Source organism: Lygodium microphyllum, chromosome 14 (assembly GCF_053477565.2).
Source record: "Lygodium microphyllum isolate KBCC chromosome 14, Lygodium_microphyllum_v1.1.10, whole genome shotgun sequence".
NCBI classification, from domain to species: domain Eukaryota; kingdom Viridiplantae; phylum Streptophyta; class Polypodiopsida; order Schizaeales; family Lygodiaceae; genus Lygodium; species Lygodium microphyllum.
In genome coordinates this window covers 6,342,729-6,363,998 of record NC_141148.1, presented here as the reverse complement: position 1 = coordinate 6,363,998, position 21,270 = coordinate 6,342,729, and the positions used below count along the sequence as shown (strand labels likewise).

Here is a 21,270-nt window from a genome sequence, read left to right as displayed (position 1 = left end):
ATGGATCGCTAGACGTTCCGAATGCCAGGGTAGCAAAACTGGTAGGAGAGGTGTAAACATCACCATACTTGTTGCGATAGTACTCCTCAAAGTCATCCTTTGTCATGTTAGTGAAATCTGGAATAGGAGTAGAAAAAGAAGATGAAGGTGAAAGTAGAGTGTCGTCCTCCTCACCGAGTCCATAATGCCGTCTCAGGGCCTCCAGTGATGGAGAAGCTTGATAGGACATCATAGGAACTGAAGAAGAAAGTGTCTCAAACACCGTGATTCCGTCACGAGTTGTATTGTGTGCCTTGCACAAAAACTAGCTCTCCACAATATCTGTAGGATACTCTTTACAAGAGCACCGGCTCTGATACCATGTGAAGAAAACTGCTAGGGTTTGCACTAAGGACACAGAGTGTGTATGACCACAACAGAAACACAAAGAGACAGACGCAGACACAGAGAGCAAAACTCAAACCCTGAACGCAAAACTCAAAAACTCAAAACTCAAACACAAATAGAAGAAGGGAGGTAGAGAACACAACTCTGAAGTGAATGAATGCTGTAAATGAATGTAAGAGTGTACAATGTGCTCAAGGGCAGAGCAATGTCGGAGTGTGTTGTCCATTGGAGACGGATCCCAAGACTATGACCACTAGTAGGAGTGTTTGAGGAGGTAGATGGGAGGTAGATGCTGTAAACGCAAGTGGCAGTAGATGCTGATCAGCGAACGCAAACAGTAGGAGTGTGTGTGATGGTTGGCGGTTGTCCTAGACAGCAAACGCACATCTGAAACTGTTGCAGGATGATGAACAGATGACGCCTAGGCTGCAGAGGTGCAAACACAGGCTAAAAGAGTGTCTGATGTGGGTGGCGATGACTGGATGATTAGATCGCAGCAGATGATGATGTCGCCAGCATAGCTGATGTCAGCATGGATGAAGGCGCCAAGAGTAGGAGCAAACACAAATGGAGTGGCAGCAGTCAGGAGGGCTCGAGTGCCGTGTGGGAGGAGGTTGATGGCTGAAATCTGCACGCGGAGTGAGAAACCTGCACAGACAGGATGAGGCTGAATGGGGGCAGCCTGTCTATTTGTAGATGTAGAAGGGTGTCCCAAAAATTAGGGTTTTTGGTAGACCGCTGAAACTCTCTCGAATTGCTTCTCTTTTTAGGGTTTTTCATTAATTAAGTGTGTTTTGGGGCTGTTTAAGAATGCTAATCAATTGAAAAGCGTGTTTTAACTCAACAGTGTGTGACAACACATCATAAGCAGAGGGTGGAAATCCCTGCGTTCAAGAGGCCGATAGATAAGGAGGTGAGTGTTCGGAGGGAGTAAGGGGATACTCATCACCATCGTCCTAGGATAAAGAGAGGTGCTCACTTGTGGATGTGGGTAAGGCACAATGTTAAAGGAAGGCATTTTTGCTAACGATGTGCGAGGGTGTATGTGGATAGGTGACATGTGGGATAGAGACAAAAGAAGGAAATAGGAGTAGGACAACACATATAAGCAGAGGGTGGAAATCCTTGCGTTCAAGAGGCCGATAGATAAGGAGGTGAGTGTTCGGAGGGAGTAAGGGGATACTCATCACCATCGTCCTAGGGTAAAGAGAGGTGCTCACTTGTGGGTGTGGGTAAGGCACAATGTTAAAGGAAGGCATTTTTGCTAACGATGTGCGAGGGTGTATGTGGATAGGTAACATGTGGGATAGAGACAAAAGAAGGAAATAGGAGTAGAGATAGATAATCCCAACCCTAGTATGCTAGGTGCAGGGGCAATCCCAAATTAATGAAAGAAGAAAGGAAATCTATGTTTTGATGAAAAGATGGAGGGATTGAAGGAATTTGAGAAAAAGAACTATCAATACCATGCTCATTTGAAATAGAAGTATCAAATATACTTGCGGATGTACATCTACTTCAAGAGTCTCCTCGATTTATATTTACATACTCAAACTTGTGTATGACAGATGTTACATACCAAAAGAAGAAATATGGAAGGGTTTCTGTTTAAATAACTCAAAAGAGTTAGGTAAAGCTAACATTGAGCTTGTATGTGATGAAGAAGATGGATTGCCATAGTCGTTCCAAATGCCATATGTTCTCCTTGATTGGCGAGAGATGGCTAGCCTCGCTAATCGATCTAGATAGATTAGGAGCAAGATTTTTAAGAGTTGAAGAGCGATAGCTGCAACCATACCTGATGTACAAGTATTCTTGAAACTCCTAATCTATCGTGAATTGCGTATCTAGCAAATAAGAAGAAAGTGAAGGTGGACTCTTCCTGATTGAGTCCGTAATGCCTCTTTAAGGCCTCTAATGATGGAGAAGCTTGATTAGACATAGTAGGATCCCTAGGAGGAGTTTGAGGCATTGTAAATTTGCTACATGTTGCTCTGCATCTCACACAAAACCAAGCTCTCCAACCACTATAGCCACATTATACTCTTACAAGAGCACCAACTTTGATATCAGGTGAAGGTAAGCTAGGGTTTGCATTGAGAAAACACAGAATGTATAAACACGATTGAAATACAATAACTCAAACAATTATGAAGAATCCCTAAACATAAAATATAAAACTCTTAAATGCAAAAACATGAGCACTAACATAGGAAGAAGAGAACTCTGAAGTGAATGAATTAATATTGTAAATGAAAGGAGTGTACGTAATGCTCAAAGATAGAGCAACGAATGTAGTTGGAGTGTGACGCTTAGCAAAAACGGATCCTAAGTGATGTAACTATTGGTCAGAGCTAAGAGAGTGCTGGATGTGGAAGGGTAGTAGGCTAGTCATCAAAATGCAGCAGTTTGGAGGCTCAAATTTGGTTAATGCACCAGTGTATCAGTCTAGCTTCATTGTTAGATGACCTCATTTCATCTTGGTTCTTGGCACCATACGAAGAGCACATCTTGCTCCTCCTTGAGCATTGATATTCATGGCTGAGTGGGGGTCTCTACCCTTCTATTTGGTATTCTTAGGTTTTAGCATTGTTTTGTGTTAGCATTAGCATTCCTTTCTAGTTGTGCTTCACCTTTTCATTTCATGATCATCATCTTTGTAAAAGAGCACTTGGGCAAGTGAACAATTTTTCCATGAGAGACATTGTCAAAGTGGCACCTTGCTACATATCCGTACTCATAGTGTAACGTTGCTCTATGCATCTCATTGATTAGAGTACCCGTGAGCACCTTGCTCACATTTGGATCTTGAACTATTTGCATTAGTAGTGCATACCTCTACACCCTTTATTTCGTGGATTTATATCCCTGTTGGTTGCTCTATATATGCTATTTGTCCCATGATGTGTGAGCCAAGCATCCCTTTTCCCCTATGGGTACTGTTTTATAAATAAAACAAGGAAAAGAAGTTCAAAGTGGTTTTACATCGCCTTTGTGGGCCTTTGTCGGCAACTTGGTAACCGAGAAGCACCCTTTGTGTGATGCCTTGGCCTCTTTGGGATGGCTCTTGGACTCCTAAGGAAGATAACCATTTTGCTCTATAGTCTTGGTAAGTTCTTGGGTAGCCACTCTAGTCAATGCACCCATTGATTGATGTCTAGGTTGCTTTGGAATGGAACCTCTTGTGGTAAATGTCACGGGGATGTGAAATTTTAAGATGCTTTAATCTTGCCAATAATATTTGATTAAGTTATTAATCCAATGTGCAAGGTTATTTAGCATATGTGATGCACATGGTAGTTATTTCATAGTAGTAGGTCATCGACCCTGAGAATGCAGTGATTGTCAAAGGTAAAAGTTGTGATAAGTTATGCTTGACGAGTACTAGGCGGTAGTTGGTGTTATATTTTGGTCTATTTCAATTTAAGGTCATCGACCCTGAGAATGCAGTGATTGTCAAAGGCAAAAGTTGTGATAAGTTATGCTTGACAAGTACTAGGCGGTAGTTGGTGTTATATTTTGGTCTATTTCAATTTATTGCCACTAATGGTGGTGACATTAGAGACTAGGTATTAATTAATTAATTAATGCCGGTCAAAATGGCTAATAACTGCTCTAAGATAGTTGAAAGACAAATGGCATAGTCAATTTATTTATTGGTTGGTGAAACTAAATTTTTTGAGTATTAGAATAATTATTAAATTAATTTTTCAAAATTAATACTCTATTTCTTAAAAAAAAAAGGCTAAATAATGCTAGAAAATGGGATTAGAAGGTTGCCACTTGGCAAAACTTACCCATGCAACTGGGAAAAACGTTTTAAGGGGTTAGTGGAAGTCTATTTCAACCATTGTGAGAGAGAAGGAGATTTGTTAAAGAGGAAGGAGGCGTGGTCGATGCGATTTGTAGCCACGAGGGTTCAGTCCCACAGTATGTGACAGCAATTTGGAGCCCTCTAGGAGCATGTGACAACAATGTAATGTCCTTTTGGTGTAGCATGTGACAACAATGTAATGTCCTTTTGGTGTAGATGACAACATACAGGAGGGGGACATTAGTCTTTTTGGAAGCTGTAGGTGACAGCTTTCATGGATGTTGAGCAAGGCAGCTTTTGAGCGTTTCTCGCGACAAAACTGTGAAATTTCTCTCTCTACATTATTCTCTCTCATCTCCTAGTCATCTCTAAAGTTATCTTAGCATTTTCTAGCAGTTTGAGCTATCGGGGAAGAGATTTCAGGCAATCTCTGATGTAAACCCTAATTTATAGCAAAAATTAGGGTTTCTCAACCGTCTCGGGATGTGTGCTCAGAATTGAGGGCGTAGGACTTGAATTCTAGTAGTTGAAATTGCGGGATTTTAAGGAGATTCAAGAGGTCAGCTAGCCAATATTGGATTTGGGGCTAAATTTGTCTTTTTAATGAGTAGGGTGAAGGTTAATCCCCAAGCAAATGAAGGAGTAAATTAGGTTGGAGTCTTGCTAGTTAGTTTTGATAGCAAGAGGCATTTGGATTAGCGGAGATTAGAGGAGCTTAGTTGTACTCCTTCCATTTGTAATATAAGATAAAGAAATACTACAAGGGGTGCCAATTTTGGGGCTAACATGCTATATATTGTCTAAGATTGTTAAGGTAAATTGTGCATTTCAATTTATGTTTATTTGTTGATGGATGTAATTAGATGCTTAATCAGGAATTACCATTCTCTTCTTTTTTGAAGCTAGCATTTCTTTTCAGATAGGGTGGTGGCTAGCCAAATCTGGCTGACGGGACAGGCGAAAATGCTGCTGTGGCAGTGAAAAATTGCTGGTAAGGGCCTGGAAAATTAGATTGCAGCTTCTAAGGGCTGTACATGCTGATAGGTGCCTGGCAAGACCTAGAAATGCACACTAGACTGATTGAGAAAAGAAATGCATGCTCTGAATAGAGCTGTCTCCTTTGTCAAAACACATGATAGACATGTCAAAGTTCCTAATGTCCCCATCTGACTCAGACTAATGAGGCTCCTAGGCAGGAGATGATAGTGCATGACAAACATGATTGCGAACAGATCCCACAGATTTCAGGACATACAAGTACAACAAGGACATTCTCAACAATGCATAGAGTTTATCAATAGCATCGAATTAACATGGGAGAACCCTCTCTTGAGGTACAAACATGTAGTGAACAAGGTGTGAATCAAGTCAGATAGTTCCAAATAATGAAACACATGGAAATGAGCTGTAGAACACAAGTCAAAGGTTTTAAGGATGTGTGAAAAAAACAGAGAGATGGAGAAAACCATACTGCTGGTAGTGTAAACATAGATGCCATGTGGCCAACTACAAAGGTGTTGCATGACTACCAGGCCACACTTTTGAACAGCAAGGCAGCCAAGGGTTGTGTAGACAACCAAATGCCAGTTACCAAGAATCAAGATGCAATAGTTAGCAGCAAGAGGGCATGTTGTGAAGGCATCAAGTGCAACTGCTAGCAATCAACACCACTGATGGTGGCACTGCAAATGCAAGTCAACACCAATCAATCCACAAGTGCAGTTAAAATGCTAGATTGTACAAGCAAGTAAATAGCCAAACCGGTAGTAGAAGAAGAAAAATTCAACATTTGTACTAACAAAAGATTAAGCAAACCTGCAACATCTACTCCCATGTGAGAACGTGCACTGAATGACAGTGAGCAATAGCGTGTGTGACAAGGACACAACCACATGGGATATGAGCAAAACAATGAACATGAAACCTCAATGACAAGCAACAGGATCTATATCATAAACTAGAGATACTCCCCAGCTCTCTCTCTTTCCCCTCCAAGCGATGTGATCAATATGAATAAACATGGATAAGGAGAGGTAGCACATACATAGTATGAGGAGGAACACGTTGGCTGGTATGGATGCCCTTTTAGAAAGCACAAAGCCAGCCACTAAAGTGCCACTAGGCTGCCCATAAATGGCTGCACACACACTTGTATACAAGTCAATTAAGGGCCCAACACACAGTGCAGTGTCTCTGCCCTTCATGTGTATAGTGAAGATGCATAAGCACGAACTTATATTTATCCCATTTAGTTTTGCACTGCTTAATAAGGAATCTGCTCAGTTAATCATTGTATTAATTAATTGGCTTCAGGGTTGTCCAATAAGGAACACACTAGAAGAAGTTTGTTGTTTTGCATAGTATATACAGGACTCACGTATACACTCCTCTTCACAATTTTTATGGGTTTTAGATAGTTCTTCCAGCTTAGATTTTTAAGCTTCGATTCCTTTTTCCTTCAACTTTGTTATCAATGTTGTCCTTAGGTCATATGTTCTGTACGTAATCGTTCCATCTGTGAATAAATATTTGAAAGCAACAGGTGGAGACTCAATTGGTAAGGTGACATGATATAGTCAATAACACATAAACTAGACATATGTTGAGAACAACTTTTTTTTGGTAATCTTCTAAAAGACTCATTCTAATCATTTTCAATTCTTATGTGGAGTAAACGCAAATCCACCATCACATTTTGAACATTTGCTCACATAACATGTTTTCCCCAACTAGCAGCACCTCAAATATGGTGATCAATCTGATGTTGGCATTTTTGTTTCTAGGATTGCAAAAGGAAGAGCAGCAAAAAGGAAAATGATAGCTGCAAACTTACCTTTAGTAGGTTTTCTTGCAAAAGAATTCCATGGACGAGGACTCTCATATAATGAACTTTGTCAGGTTTGCTTTTGAGTCATCTTTTCAATATGTGCTAGGTGGTTTATTGCTTGCTTAGTGCCATTAAGTTTTAACTACCAATACTTTCACTTTGCATCCTATTTTTTCTAGCCCTAACCTCTGTGGAATTTATACATAAATTCTGCTTAGATCTCCTCCTCATCTATGACCTCTAGATGTCTTTCATACTCACCTTAAAGATAGTCCTAGGCCCCTACATTCACGGCTTACAAAGATGTTAAACAAATCTTAGTTGAAACGCATATTTTTTAGGAATGCATTATCATTAAGAAACAAGACCACTTGGATTTTATACATGGGCACATGCCACATCATTATAGTCTCCTAAGTCACTATGTTCAAGAAGATTGCTAACTTCTCTATGTGTTATTATGAGGACCAATTTGTTGCATCTCCTTGCTCTCTAACAACCTTCTCCTCTCTCACAATGGTTGAAAAAGACTTCCACCCATAGGGAACAAGAATGGGACTGGGACCTCTTGAAAGGAGGGGAACGACCAGGGTCAAGGTACGGGAACGGGGGAAATGACATATATCTTAAGTATCCCAATTTGTCCCAAATGCCCCAAATATGCCTCAAATGTCCCAAATTGCCCCAAAATTATTCTCAATGCTCCAAAAATGCCACAAATTCCCGAATGTTTCCAATGCCTTTCTGGTCACCCTAATAGCCCTCAATGCTCCAAATTGCCCCAAATACCCCAAAATTGCCTCGATCACCCGAATAGCTCCTAATTGCCCTAAATTGTTCCAAATGCTCCAATTACCCCAATTTCCTTGATATTAATTGATATAAATGTGTGATTACCTTGGAATTAAGGATAGGGCTGAAATTGGATTGCGGTTTGCAAGAGTTGGTGATGCATTGAATGTGAATCTTGTATGGAATCATGATTGGCTTGTGACTTATCTTTGATGCTTTGAGTTTTCACAAAGAGAGGAAGAGAGAGAGTGAGAGGTCTCTTCAGAGGCATCTGATAAAATTGGAATGATACAAAGAAGATTAGCATGGCCCTTGTGCAAGGATCACATGAACATGTGTTAGGAGTATGAGTTGTGATACAAACGAGAAGAAAAATGGAAAAAACATCAAATTTTGGCTAGTAGGCCTAGAACAATCATTTCAAATAGGCAACGACAAGGTAAAGGGGTTGGAATGGGCTTGGGAATGGTAGGGAACGTTCCTAGCCGTTTCATCTCCTTTGAGGGTTTGAAACACATTAGGTTTTTCGTATAGGCCAGAACAACGATTTCCCATTTCTATGCTTTCACTAGCCCCCAAAAATGTCTCTTCCACTTGCTTGGGCAAGTTTTACCAAGTGGGAACCTTCTATTTCCATTTTCCAATGTTATCCGACTTACTTAATTTTTACAATGTAAAAATTAAAAAGTTAATTTAATTATTATTCTAAATCTTAGAAAAATAATTCCACCAGCTAATAATTAGATGGGCTAGGCCAAAATTTCTTCCAAGTATCCTTGAGCAGTTATTAATCCTTAGACCGGTATTAATTAATTAATTAATGCCTAATCTCTAATGTCACCACTGACATTAGTAGCCATTAAATTGGTCTAGGTCAAAATTTGACACTAGATACCACCTAGTACTCGCCAAACATAACTTATTACAACTTTTGCCTTTGGCATCAATTTATATTTCGGGATCCTAGGTTCCACACTATGAAATAATTAACTTGCACCTCACATGTGGAAGTCATGTTAGCACATCTGATTAATTTTTAATCAAATGCTAAGCAAAGCAATAAAATTTCATGTCCTGTTAATAGACCATGCCCTGAAATCCTTCAATCGTTCTTGATTGCATTGCAATGCGGCAAATCTAAATATACTGCACTAGAATTTTTCAAAAGGCATTGTAGTAAAACAACATTGGTCGCTACTACTTAACCATGCTAATGCAAAGACATGTTGAAAATTTCGAGCCAGTATACATAAAACACAAGACTTATCAATGGCATTCATAAAACACGCTGCCGCTTTCCACAAAACTAGCTGAATACTATTGAAAACCGATGATTATCACTGAAAACCAGTAACGGATAACCAATCTTTGATGATTATAGAATGATGCAAACTGATGCATATTGATGCAAATGTTAAGTGTTAGAGTTGTAGTGAAAACCATACCTATCTACATGCCATTTGTGGTGACTAGTATACTGAATAGTGATGTCATGGTAGACATATTGTTAGCATAGTACCTTGGATGCATGCTGAATACATTCAATATCTACTATATACGAGAGCTATCCATCATTGGAGGATTGGAAGTGCTACCTCCCCCTTCAGCATTAGGTAATGCTCTGGACCCTTGCTTTGCTAAACTTGACTAAGCTGGATCCAGCTCCAATTGAAAAGCCTTGAGGTAAAATTGTAACAATCGAGGATGGTTTGCCAAGTCATCCTCTTCCATCCACTTAGTATTATTGGTGAATAGTTTTGAAACTTCACCAAATACCTTCTGGAAACTTTGCCTCTTACCTTTCTCTCTTTATATGCCAAAATCTGCTCAGGTACCAAAATCTCATCTAGCTTCTCAACCTTTGGCTGAATTTCAGTAGATACATCCTTAGGTACATCACTATGAAAAGGCCTCAACAAGCTCACAAAAAAGGCATTGTGTATCCGCTAGTGTGGAGGAAGGTTGTCCATGTCCGATGGGCGGGTCAACTCATCCGACTTGTCGTGTCCCATACGGTTTTTCCCGACTGCACCTTGCCTTTTGTACGCCAAATGGTCACTTTTGTTTTTCGCCTTTTTTGCGCTTTTTTTTCTTCCTTTCTTTCTTTTTACTCTCTTCTCTATTCTTTTCTTTCTTATCTTTCTATCTTTTCTTTCTCTCACACAAAGACTCGAGAAAAGTTTAAAGATTAGACTAACAAGTTAAAAAACTCTCTCCTTCCCTCTCCCTCTCTCATGATTCATCCATCTTTCTCTTCTATGGGCCACCATTCAAATTCTAGAATTTGAAATCAATCTCTCTCCCAAAAAAAAAGTTAGGTACATCACTATGGAAAGGCCTCAACAAGCTCACAAGAAAGGCATTGTGTATCAACCAGTGTGGAGCAGGGTTGTCCATGTCTGACGGACCGGTCAACTCGTCAGACCCGTCGAGTTCCATCTGGCATGATCCCCGCCCACGATTGCCTTTTGTATGCCAAAGTGTCACTAAACGGTCACTTTTGTGACCGTTTTCCCCCTTTCTTCTGCACTTTCTTTTCTTCTTTTCTTTCTTCTTTCTCTCTTCTCTATTTTTTTCTCTCTCACACAAATACTCAAGAGAAAAGTTTAAAGATTAAACTAACAAGTTAAAAACTCTCTCCCTTCCTCTCCCTCTCTCATGATTCATCCACATCTCTCTCTCTCTCTCTCTTTTACACACAATGGCACAATGCAACCATCCTCTCCCATGGGCCACCATTTAAATTTTCAATCCATCCCTCTCTCTCTCTCATCCATCTCAAATGAGTGTCAAATTGATAAAGATGGCCCCTATAAAAATCTCCCCTCCCCCTCCATCTCATTCATCCTAAATTAGGAGAGGAGGCCACACCATGCCCCGGTATTCCCGATGATGTCTAAGAGTATTCCGTCAATGTCCCTCCAACTCCCATGTTCAGGCTTGGAGATCACAACACTTATGGATAGTAACTCCTAGCACAAAATGAAAATTTATCAACAACATACAAGCAAAGTTCCTCACCCTTTGTCATGACTACATACGAATATTGACCTCTTCCTTTCACTCCTTAGTCTGTTCTATCTCATGCCTGCATGGCTGTCACAGTGAGTTCTTAGTAGGTTCATGATCTCTGTTGCATGGGCAGTGGGCCACACAAAATAAGACTGCTGTTATACTGGTCATGAAGTGGACACTTTCTGCAATTGGGCCAAATCCCAAGTTGGGGATCCCCCTATACTTGATTGGTAAGGTCCAGGAACCTAAACACGTGTCTTCCACTTACTAGCTGGCTCCAGAGGATAACACTGCTGTTGTGAAACAGTTGCTTATGTTCAAGCTAGGTACAAACAGGCTGTTACCATATGATGCTGAGATATTTTGTCAAAATATATGGACAGTATATCATTTTGTTGCTTTACCAAGCGTATTGTCTTTTTCTCTGAATAATTAGTTTCAAACAAGGCATCTTTCTCACCAAGTATGTCTTGATTTTCTAATCATGATATATGACAGACTGTAGTTTAAATCATTGTTTTCTGGCTTTTGTGGGCTGCTTTGACAGGAAGGAGCCTTAGGACTGGTGAAGAGCACGGAGAAATTTGATGTGTCATACAACACAAAATTTTCTACTTATGCGTATTTTTGGATTCGTGAGGTTAGTGCAATGCTTCTTTTCTAGGTTGCTTAAGCATGTATGTTTCAGCAATCAATGACACTATTATATTTTATTTGAAACTCAGAATGCTGCATCTGCATGTCCATGACTTCTACATTCTCTCTAATGTGCTGTATACAGTGTGTCAAGTATTGTATCTGCTGGTGAAGCCTGGTTTACATGTTTGACTTTTTTTTTTTTGTTTTTAGAGGATGTTATCTGCCACTCGAAACTTTCAACAAATCTGGAGGGTTGGCGGGTCTATTAGAAAAACAGTGGCGTTCATTTTACAGAGCAAGGATGTATGTGTCTTAAATATGAATATGCTTTCTATTTTTCCTTTTAAATTGCAACATAGTGCAAGAAAATCTTGTAGTATGCATGACTTTACCAGTGTATGCAAAATGTATCAATCTTCAGAAAGCTTAGTTGAATCATATTTTCTAATGGCTAACTTCTAAGGAAAGTTGCATGTTGTGGCTTTAGAAAACATAGAGGTTAATTTCTAACACTAGAACATATCCTCTCCTCATCCTCATTCTTCCACCCTTGACACATTGTTCCCTCTTCTTCTGTTCACCAATTGGTGAGGATCTTCACTGTATTTTGGAACTTTGGGTGGGTGCTTGGATGAGAAAATGCTTTTCTATCGATGTTCCTTTTGGGTGGTCAGTAGCTACAGAAAACTGTGGGTCATTCCCAAATCTTGGAAGTACAAGAATACTGTGTGTAGTTTTAGACCTCATATGAAGAGTATGTGGACTTGTCTGGACTTATCTGCTGTTCCATTGTGTATCATATAGGAGATCTCCTTAGAGGGTAGAGTAGGTCTCACTAGTGACAGCAGAATCCAACTACTTGATTCAGGGGATTGGGGTCTTACATGGAAGAGAGCTGGTCTCAGAGGAGGCCAAAGTGGGTTTCATAGGAGGCCATAGATGATAGGACAGATCAACAACGAAAGCTGCAAGCGAGAAGCTCAGTAAAGTTGGACGTCCACCACTCTTGTTATCTTTCTCCAAAAGAGGCTTTATCTGTAGCAGGCTTATCAAAATGGAGGCAGCAGTTGACAATAGATCTGTGCTATTACCTTAATTTGCCTAGCATTTTGAGGTGGCCCTGGTAAACAGATAGCTGCATAGTACAGGTTCATATCAGAGTTTTTAACACTTTCCTTGTGAGGGCTTTTCCCTCAGCTCATTATTATAACTCTTTTTTTCACACCAGGCAAGAGAGTTTGAGTTGGGTGTAACCTACATGTCTCTTTGTTTCTTTCGGTACTTTGTCTTGGCAACAAGAAATTCCTCACTTTGCCACGTTAGATTTTACAGATGAACAATCTCCACTTCATGAAGTAAAAAGGACCTGCTACATTAAGTCTGTTTACCTTACCTGGAGCTCAGTAATAACATGGATTTTGCAGCATTTTCGGCAACAACATGGGAGAAACCCATCTATGGATGAGCTTGCAGCTTTCTCAAATACTGACAAATTGAAAGTAGGAATGATGTCCCACCTTATCAATTTTATGCTTTGCTACAAGGCGCTGTACTGTCTCAAAGGTGTGATAATGTCTTTTGAACATCTCATTTGTCTTATATATTTGTTTGGTATGCGATTGCCAGATAAAACAAGCATTTTCTGCAATCAGACCAGGTAGAAAGTCAGGTCAAGGAGGTTACAAATATTACAATGGGCTGTCTAAAGAACCCGAGGCTTGTGAAAGTGATCTACCATGGCCTGTAAGTTGTTGAACAAAACACAATCTGGATACCTTTCTTGTCAAAGCCTGTTAGCTCTTCTTGTTTCTCCTAAAGATGATCAGAGGTGGTCTTTTTAATGTCTTATTCTGATGGATTTAAGTACAAAGACAAATGAATCTCACAGTTGAGTGAAACTTTGAGATGGAAAGCGCAACAGGGAAAGAGGAAACAGACTGATAACTTGTGAGGACAGGGGAAGGGAAATGCTATTGGAGAGGAGACAGGAAGAGCAAGCAAAGAGAGAAAGAGAGGGAACACTCTTGAGAGAGGAAAAGCAAAAGAGTGTGGGTGTGTTAAAGGGCTATCGAGGTAGTAGGCCTATTCTGGCCTTTAAGCTATGCTGTTTTCCACCACAAATCTGCCATTTGACATTCCAATGTCTGGGGAAAAAGTTTGTTTTGAATGGGAATGCCACATGAGACCATCTCAGACAAAGGGAAACATATTTTGGTGTTTTTGTGCTTCTATGCAAACGATTCTCAAAATTTTTAGTGTCTTGCTAGGGCTAAAAAACTTGGCATGTGTAAGGATGTGACAAAGTCTTAAACCTAGTTTCTATACTTGTTTAAAGGTTACTACAAGGCTGTATACAGCATTACCAGCATGCATGTAAAGGTTAATAGCTGCATTCTTAAGACACAGCTTTTTGGTTAGACATCCCTTACTCATTCAGCTTAAGAGCTGAGATTTTCCACGTTTATTTGATGTTTCAATCCTAACTGCGTAACTGAAATTGAGTATGCTCCACACTGAACTGCTCTGTGCCCTGCCAACCTGCCTTGCCGCCCCAGAGGGCCCTTTAACCCAATGTATTCCTTGACTAGGTCACCACATTTTGCCTTTGAACTATGGATTTGTTGCATAACTGGTCCATCAAGACCTATTATGCATTTCTATTTACATAATACAGCTTTTTCCTTAAGCTCACAACTTCCAATGCAGCTAGAAACTCGTTGATGCTTCCACGATGACATAAAGAATAGAAATAATCATAATATCTGTAATGAAATGGTAAACATTGACACTAATTACTCTTTCGCCTCTTTCAGTTAACTTCTTTACCCTTTTTGTGTAAATTCGCTAAACTTCCCCTTTGAAATTTACAGAAAAGAACTGGTAAAAAATGTTGAGCTAAAAAATGCATTATAAACTGATCAGCTCTTTATTACAGCCCCAAAACATGTTATTACCAAAGTTTTGTTAAAAAGAAACGCATTCCTAGAGGGAGTGTCCCATAAGCAGAACCCTAATTTGTGAGGAACTACATTTCTCTGAAAAGACCGGCTGCCCATCATTCAGCCCACTCCTATTTTGCAGATTGCTGGCTCCTATCTCTGCTGTCCACACTTGGTCTATGAAGGATATCTCAGTTTGAGCTGCTATGTACTATTGAGGTCTGCTTCCAAACAGTTGGCGACTGCTGATTAGCCTACTGACATTGCCAGACAGGCTGCGTTTCTGTTGTATGACCAGTTTTTGCCTGTGCTTACAGCCTCCAGCCTGTTGCCAGCTGGCGACTGCTGATCAGCCTATTGACATCACCAGATGGCTGCATTTGCTGTTGTATGACCAGTTTTTGCCTATGCTTAGAGCCTCCATCTCGTTGCCAGCTGCCATGTCATTGCTAGCCCTTGCTTTTGCTGTTTAGCTTGCCACATCAGCATTTGCGGCCTGTGTTTTGCAGTTTCTTGCAGTTGCTAGGCTGTTATCATAGCAGGCTGCATTTTCAATTTTCTACCATCCTTGTCAATTTGACACTCTTTCGAGCTCTCGAGCTGTCCGGCACTAATCTAGATTTACCTGATCTGCATTTGCTGCTGCCATAGATATTCAAGGACGGTCTCTTGCATTTTGGAGTTTGTCAGAGTATGACACACTCTCCAACTCATACTCTTTGCCCCGGTCCTAGGGACATGGGAGTTTAAGGTTCAATATTTATCTTGCATAGTGTGTTTGTTCCATTGAGCATTGTATTGATTCATTATTCATTCATTCATCTTCAGTATTCATTGTCTTTGAGTTATCCTAACCTACTGAGTTTTTTTATCAGTTCGTGCTTTGTCATACGATTGTGTTTGTTATTTCTTGATGAGTATTTCTTTACATGGTATCAAAGCTAGGTACTCATTGAAGAGACTTCAGTTTTTGATTGGAGAGCTTGTCATTAGAAACATGTTTTTAGAGGGAAGAGGACTTTGAATATATCATCACCACTTAGTCTCCAAAGTAGCCTAGGTCGAGAATTAAATAACAGTGGGCCTCACAGCTTACTTTGCAAGGTTCTGACATTGGAGAGACAAGATTAGATTACTGGAGTCTATCGATCATAGGAGATTTCACAGGCTCAACTTGATTTGATTCTCATGCACAAAGCCCAACAACAACTAGAAGGTAATGTTGATTATTCCCCTTTAGGTTCAATGCATAGACCTATTGATTTTGCAAGAAGGATAGAACCTCCACTTGGAACCAACCATCCTATTGGAGAAACCAACGTGGAGTATAAGCCTACTTTCTCTTCTTCTCCATCTTCTCTTATGTCAAATATACTTACTTTTACTTTTGTATCAACTCCGGTTGTTTCTACTTCTTTGCAAGATCTTGGTGAAAATCAATAAGAGATGGGAATTCTTCAATCTATTTATAATAGTCTAAGTTCTAAAGAGGATCCTTTTCTTACAAGAAGAGGTGTGTATAAGAAAAAATCAATGAAGTCTTTTGTAAGTTTTCTTTCTCCATCTTTTTCTTTAAGTTTTGTTTCTCAAGGTCAATTTCATTTTTAAACATTAAAATTAGAAAATCAATTTAATGCACTCACTTTCACTTTATTCATACCTCAATTTCAAAACCCACCCTTCTTGCCTATTTCTTTCACCACATCACCATCTACATTATTTAATTTTCCTTTTGATACACTCAATGCGCCATCTCACATTACACTGAGGGGTTCTTTAAACATAGGCACAGCCTTTAGGATCTCTATATTCTCATATTTGTGTGGTGTAGATGTGTCTATGGGGGAGGCTTAACCTCCATCTCACAAACATTTTGGGGATTTTCATCGCATGAGATGTCCTCCCAAGCATTCTTGAGTGTTGATTAGTTGGTGCCAAAGTTTGCCCACATGGCCATACCTAGTGGATCTTTTGGTTATGTTTTAGTGACCTGACCAACAATTGGTCAGTGTTATTGGATTCTAGTGCCTCCTTCAGGATCACCTTATGGAAATTGTTATCCCATTCATGGATCAGTTGGTACCACAGATTAGATTACTGGATCTTTTGGTTATGTTCTAGTGCCCCATTGGGTCAAGGTTATTGGGTTCCAATGCCTCCTCCACCGGCACCTTATGGAAATCCTTATCCTAGTTCATGGATAATGATGATGCAAATTGAGGAGGGAGCTGAATATATAACCATAAAATAATGGCAACAAAATAATAGGTTGGTTAATATAAATACGTAGTTGGCTAGCAATAAATGGCATAAAAATCAAAGTAACAACTATAAAAAATACCTAAAATATCCTACAGTGTCCAATCGACAAATACTCATACACAGACTCACTCAAGACCTGACGACATTGCTAATACTTCTATGCCTAATACTATTCTAGGATGTCTACAAAGCCTATGAGCTTGGGAAACAACTTTGCACAACATTCCCTCAGCAGACTTCTCATAGAGCTGAAGAGCCCCTTGGGTTGATTCACGTTGATCTTTGTGGGCCAACATCCACTATTGCTATTAATGGCGCATTGTACTTCTTTTTGATTGTGGATGACTTCTTGATATATATATGGATATGGTTTTTGAAGCACAAATCTCATGCCTTGACATACTTCTCAACTAAGGTGCATCCACTACGAGGAGTGTCAATGGTGATAAGTTTACCTTCCAGAGGTTCTCAGAGTTCTTACACGAGCATAGTATCTCTTGCCAACTTACCTCTACCAACTCTCCCTCTTAGAATGTAGTTGTAGAGTGTAGGAACTGGACAATGATGAATATGACATGCTCTATACTGTTCACAATAGGGCTTTCTAAGCGCCTATGGACTAACACTATTAACAATTCAATGTTTTTGGGAGTTACATGCACACCCTTGATGATCGTATAGGAAAGCTCGAGCCCCGAGTAAATCTCTTGATCTTTGTAGGTTACTTGTCAGAGGAAAATGCATATACGGCTTGTTTATGTAAAGAAATGCCCTAAAATAGAAACACAAAGACAATTGTATGATAAAGCACAAATTGATAATAGAACATAATTAGGATTAGGGTAACTCAAAGACAATGAACACAGTGAATAATTTGGAATGAATGAATCTGAATAAAACAATGCTTATGTAGCAAACACACTATGTAATGAATGAATATTGAATCTCGAACTCGTGTCTCAAGGACTGAGATAGAGTTAATGAGTTGGATAAATGCAAATCTAAAATGACGTTGCAGTCCGTATAACAACCAACTGATCAAAACAAAGCACAAGAGATAGTCACAGCAATAGATGGTGGTGCAGATGCAATAAATATAGCCTTTAACAGGCTGCTAGGTTGTAAACACAGCCTGTAGGTGAAGGTGGACAGCAAGTGGCAATGATAGATAGTGAGGAGAACAAGAAAGAAGGTTGTAAATAGGTGCTAGATGGTGGTACATAGAGTGGGGCAGCTTTGGCTGAGATATTCTCTGCAAATGGGGTATGGGCAATGAAGCTCTAGCTAATGAAACTTCAAAAATGAGATTGTGTTGAGTGGGAGTGCAGGCTATCTACTTATAGAAAGTTTGGGCCCTCCCAAATTAGGGTTTACATGTGGGACAGTGAAACTCTCTCAAACCACGTCTGTCTAAAAGAAATGGTTGAATTATTTATTTGACGTGAGTTTTGGGCTGTTTAGTCAAGGCTAATGACTTTTGAGCTCAACACCCCTCTCAGGCCCAAAACTAGAAGCAGAAAGGGAGTGCAAACAAGCCCAAGTTGTTTTTCTTTTCTTTTTCCCCAAGGCTTCCCACCCCAATGTGGCAAGGGCATTAGGCAAAGGGTGTATATCAGCTGCCCAGTGACCTACCAAAACTACAAAGATGATGGTTATGTTACCAAGGTTGCCCAAGTGTTCACCCTAGAGAGAATAGAGCATCGGATAAAGGGTGCTCATCAGCTACCTAGTGGTCTACTAAGTCTTGCAAAGGCAAATGGAAACACAATGGACTTTAAAAAAAAAAAAGCTTGTGTTTTGTCTTTCGAAGTGAGGGTTTTCAAAAGTTTTCGGCCTATTGGCCCATTTGTGAGCTCATTTTTTTTCCTAATGACAGCTTTTTGATATTGCTTAAAAGATGATAAAGCTTTTGATTTGTGTCTCAAGAGAAAAATAGTAGTGTATCTTGAGAAGTCATCAATAAAAGTCATGAAATGCTGATATTGAGATTTTGATGGATAAAAAGGTCCACAAATATCAATGTGAATAATATCAAGCAAATCTCTAGAATGAGTTGTGGTAGAAATGGAAAAGGGTTTGTGAAAATGCTTTCTAAGTGCTCAATATTCACAACTACCCATATAAGGACGAGCTTTGAATTCCACACCTTGAAAAAGGTCACGTCAATAAATATTAACAAGCATAGAAATATCAGAGTTAACAAAGCGATGATGCCATATTTTGTTGTTAAGATCGCCAGGAGTTGTAACAACATTTGCAACATCTCCATTTAAAGATGACTCCAAAGAATTACCATTTCGAGGAGCAACATCTATGGTTTGATTGTCTTTCTCAATACGACACTTAGTATGATCAAAATTGACAAAGAGACCAAGATCCACAAGTTTTGCAAACTCCAGATAGAATTCTTGTTGAAGAAAGAGTACTGAGATATAATATAAATCACCTATACATTTGACTTGACACATTGTATCATCAACAAGATAAATCAATTTCTTGACAGGAATAGAATGATAATTATATAACCATTGGGATTGATATGTCATGTTTCTTGTAACCACAATCAATAATAAAAGGAGATCCATCACGAAAATGAAGTATTCTTTCCGGAGAGAGAGAATAACTCACACAATTTGCTTTTTTAGTAGTGTTTTCATGTGTAGCAACATAAGCTCTATTACGATCTAAATCAAAACACCTCTTGAAACATAGATGGGTTGGATGATCACTCTTTTTACATTAGTCACAAGAAGAATAATCTCTAGATAAATGTGGTCGTTTATTTGTAATACCATGTTCTTTATCATATTGTTTTGCCCAACAATCATCTATAGCTTGACCATTTCTATTGCAATAAGAACAATGTCTATTAGGAAACTTGAGACGAGAGAAGTTACCACCACAATTACTCCTACGTGTAGAGCGTGGAAAGAAACGCCTCTTTGAGCAAGTAAATCTTGGTCTATTTGTTTTGATTGTGTATCCTCTTGTGAGATCATAACTGTTTCTTGATATGAGTATGGTTGTTCATGTCATTGTGAATATTCAACCAAAGGTATACAAGCTTGATCAAAATTGATCCCATCTTTGTTAGATAACATAGTAACAATATTATCATAAGTAGGATCTTTTATAGTGTCAAGAAGCTGTGTTACCAATTGCTTTCGTGGAATAGCATCACCAATAGCAGCAAGCTGATTGATAATGTTCTTGAATGATTCCATATGTGTTGTCATAGAAGTTCCAATGTTGTATTGTAACTCAATGAGCTGACTATGAAGATAAATGATTTTTGTAATAGATTTATTGTTAAAATTTGCAAGCAAATACTCGCCTATAGCTTGTGAGGTTGAAAGATTGCATACATCAAGCATACGAGATTCTTGAAGAGTAGAAAGAATATATTGACGAGTTGCTTTGTCGTGTCTGATCCACTCATGATAAATAGTTTGCATTATTCAAAGATAGGCCCTTTCAAGGATATTATTACGAGACTGATCAATTGGTTGAGGCAAACATTCATAATTTACCAAGAACAATATCATGCAAGTCATCACCTTCTTCAAGAATTAGCAGTATCTTTACTTTCCACCCAAGGAATCCTTGTCCTTGAAAGTGAGGAACAGAACATTGTCTAGAAGAAAATCCGTTGATGATTATAGAATTTAACACCGCTGGCTGAGAGAATACGTACAATTTGAGATCACAGAATCTGCACACCATGTAATACGAAACGACAAGGCGAAAGTGTAGCACAACAAATCATATGCAGAAGCTATGCTGTAAGAAAAGACATTTAGTTCAAAAAAAGGGAGAAAGGGATGATTTGCCCCAAGGCCTTCACAAAGTAAACAAGACTATTCCTATCACAACTGGATATCGATTATGAATGAAATAGGCTAAGTGTGTGAAGCAAATATGGTGGGTATTGTTGGGTATTTGACTCACGCCTCACTTACGCCTACGCTCATATGGGAGCGTCGGTGATCAGTAGGACACTGGGGCACTTTTTACTCTCGGTAGGAGAGGTTTTTTCCCCCAGACTTATAGTCTTATTGTCGTATGTGCTTATGTGCTTATGTTACACACTTATGGGCACTTAGTGTGTGTCGGGTGTGAACACCCCCTACAACCCTAAGGTTTAAGGGTTGTACTTTGTACTTTCTCATTACACTCTTTCAGTCTATTCTCTTGGGTGTCGTGCTTCACTTTGTCTCTCACTCTCACACTGTCTACTGAATCTCAGCTGCACCTCGATCCTTCCATCTCACATTTGGTATCAGAGCGGTCTGCAGTCTGCAGACTGAAGCTCCCACTGTTTGCAGCCCCCGTCAGTTTCCCCCTGTACCTGCGTGCTTCCAGTGCACCTATAGGAGTTGCTATCTCAGCTGCCTCAGCCCTGCATCTGCTTAGCGTGCACAAGGCGCTCGTCAGTTTTGCCAGCAGGTCTGGACGTCGACAGCCTTCAGCTCGCCAGCGCACAGTCGCCACGGTTGCCTCCAGTCGCCAGTGCGCAGGTTCAGTTGGTCATCTCCAGTTGCCAGCGCCACCCGCCAGTTGCAGCTCGTGTCAGTCTGCTCGTCCGCCAGCGCGCA

General features: G+C 39.7%; 1 protein-coding gene and 1 non-coding gene across 6 annotated transcripts in view; both read left to right on the top strand.

Annotated features, from left to right (window-relative positions):
* Nucleotides 1-21,270, top strand: part of LOC148025282 (uncharacterized) — a 132,294-nt gene that overhangs the window by 63,715 nt on the left and 47,309 nt on the right. For 3 of the 5 annotated variants that reach the window (XM_087692072.1, XM_087692074.1, XM_087692071.1), the window contains exons 4-8: nucleotides 6,985-7,099; nucleotides 11,383-11,475; nucleotides 11,685-11,777; nucleotides 12,899-13,037; nucleotides 13,132-13,217. In XM_087692072.1, coding sequence (XP_087548198.1) covers nucleotides 6,985-7,099; nucleotides 11,383-11,475; nucleotides 11,685-11,777; nucleotides 12,899-13,037; nucleotides 13,132-13,217 — 526 coding nt within the window. Of the gene's footprint in view, nucleotides 1-6,984; nucleotides 7,100-11,382; nucleotides 11,476-11,684; nucleotides 11,778-12,898; nucleotides 13,038-13,100; nucleotides 13,218-21,270 lie in introns of all 5 variants that reach the window. The other 2 variants (XM_087692075.1, XM_087692073.1) reach the window with 1 other exon arrangement.
* On the top strand, nucleotides 8,076-8,177 carry LOC148025283 (U6 spliceosomal RNA). Its single transcript, XR_015693215.1, has one exon. It is a non-coding gene; the product is annotated as a U6 spliceosomal RNA (small nuclear RNA).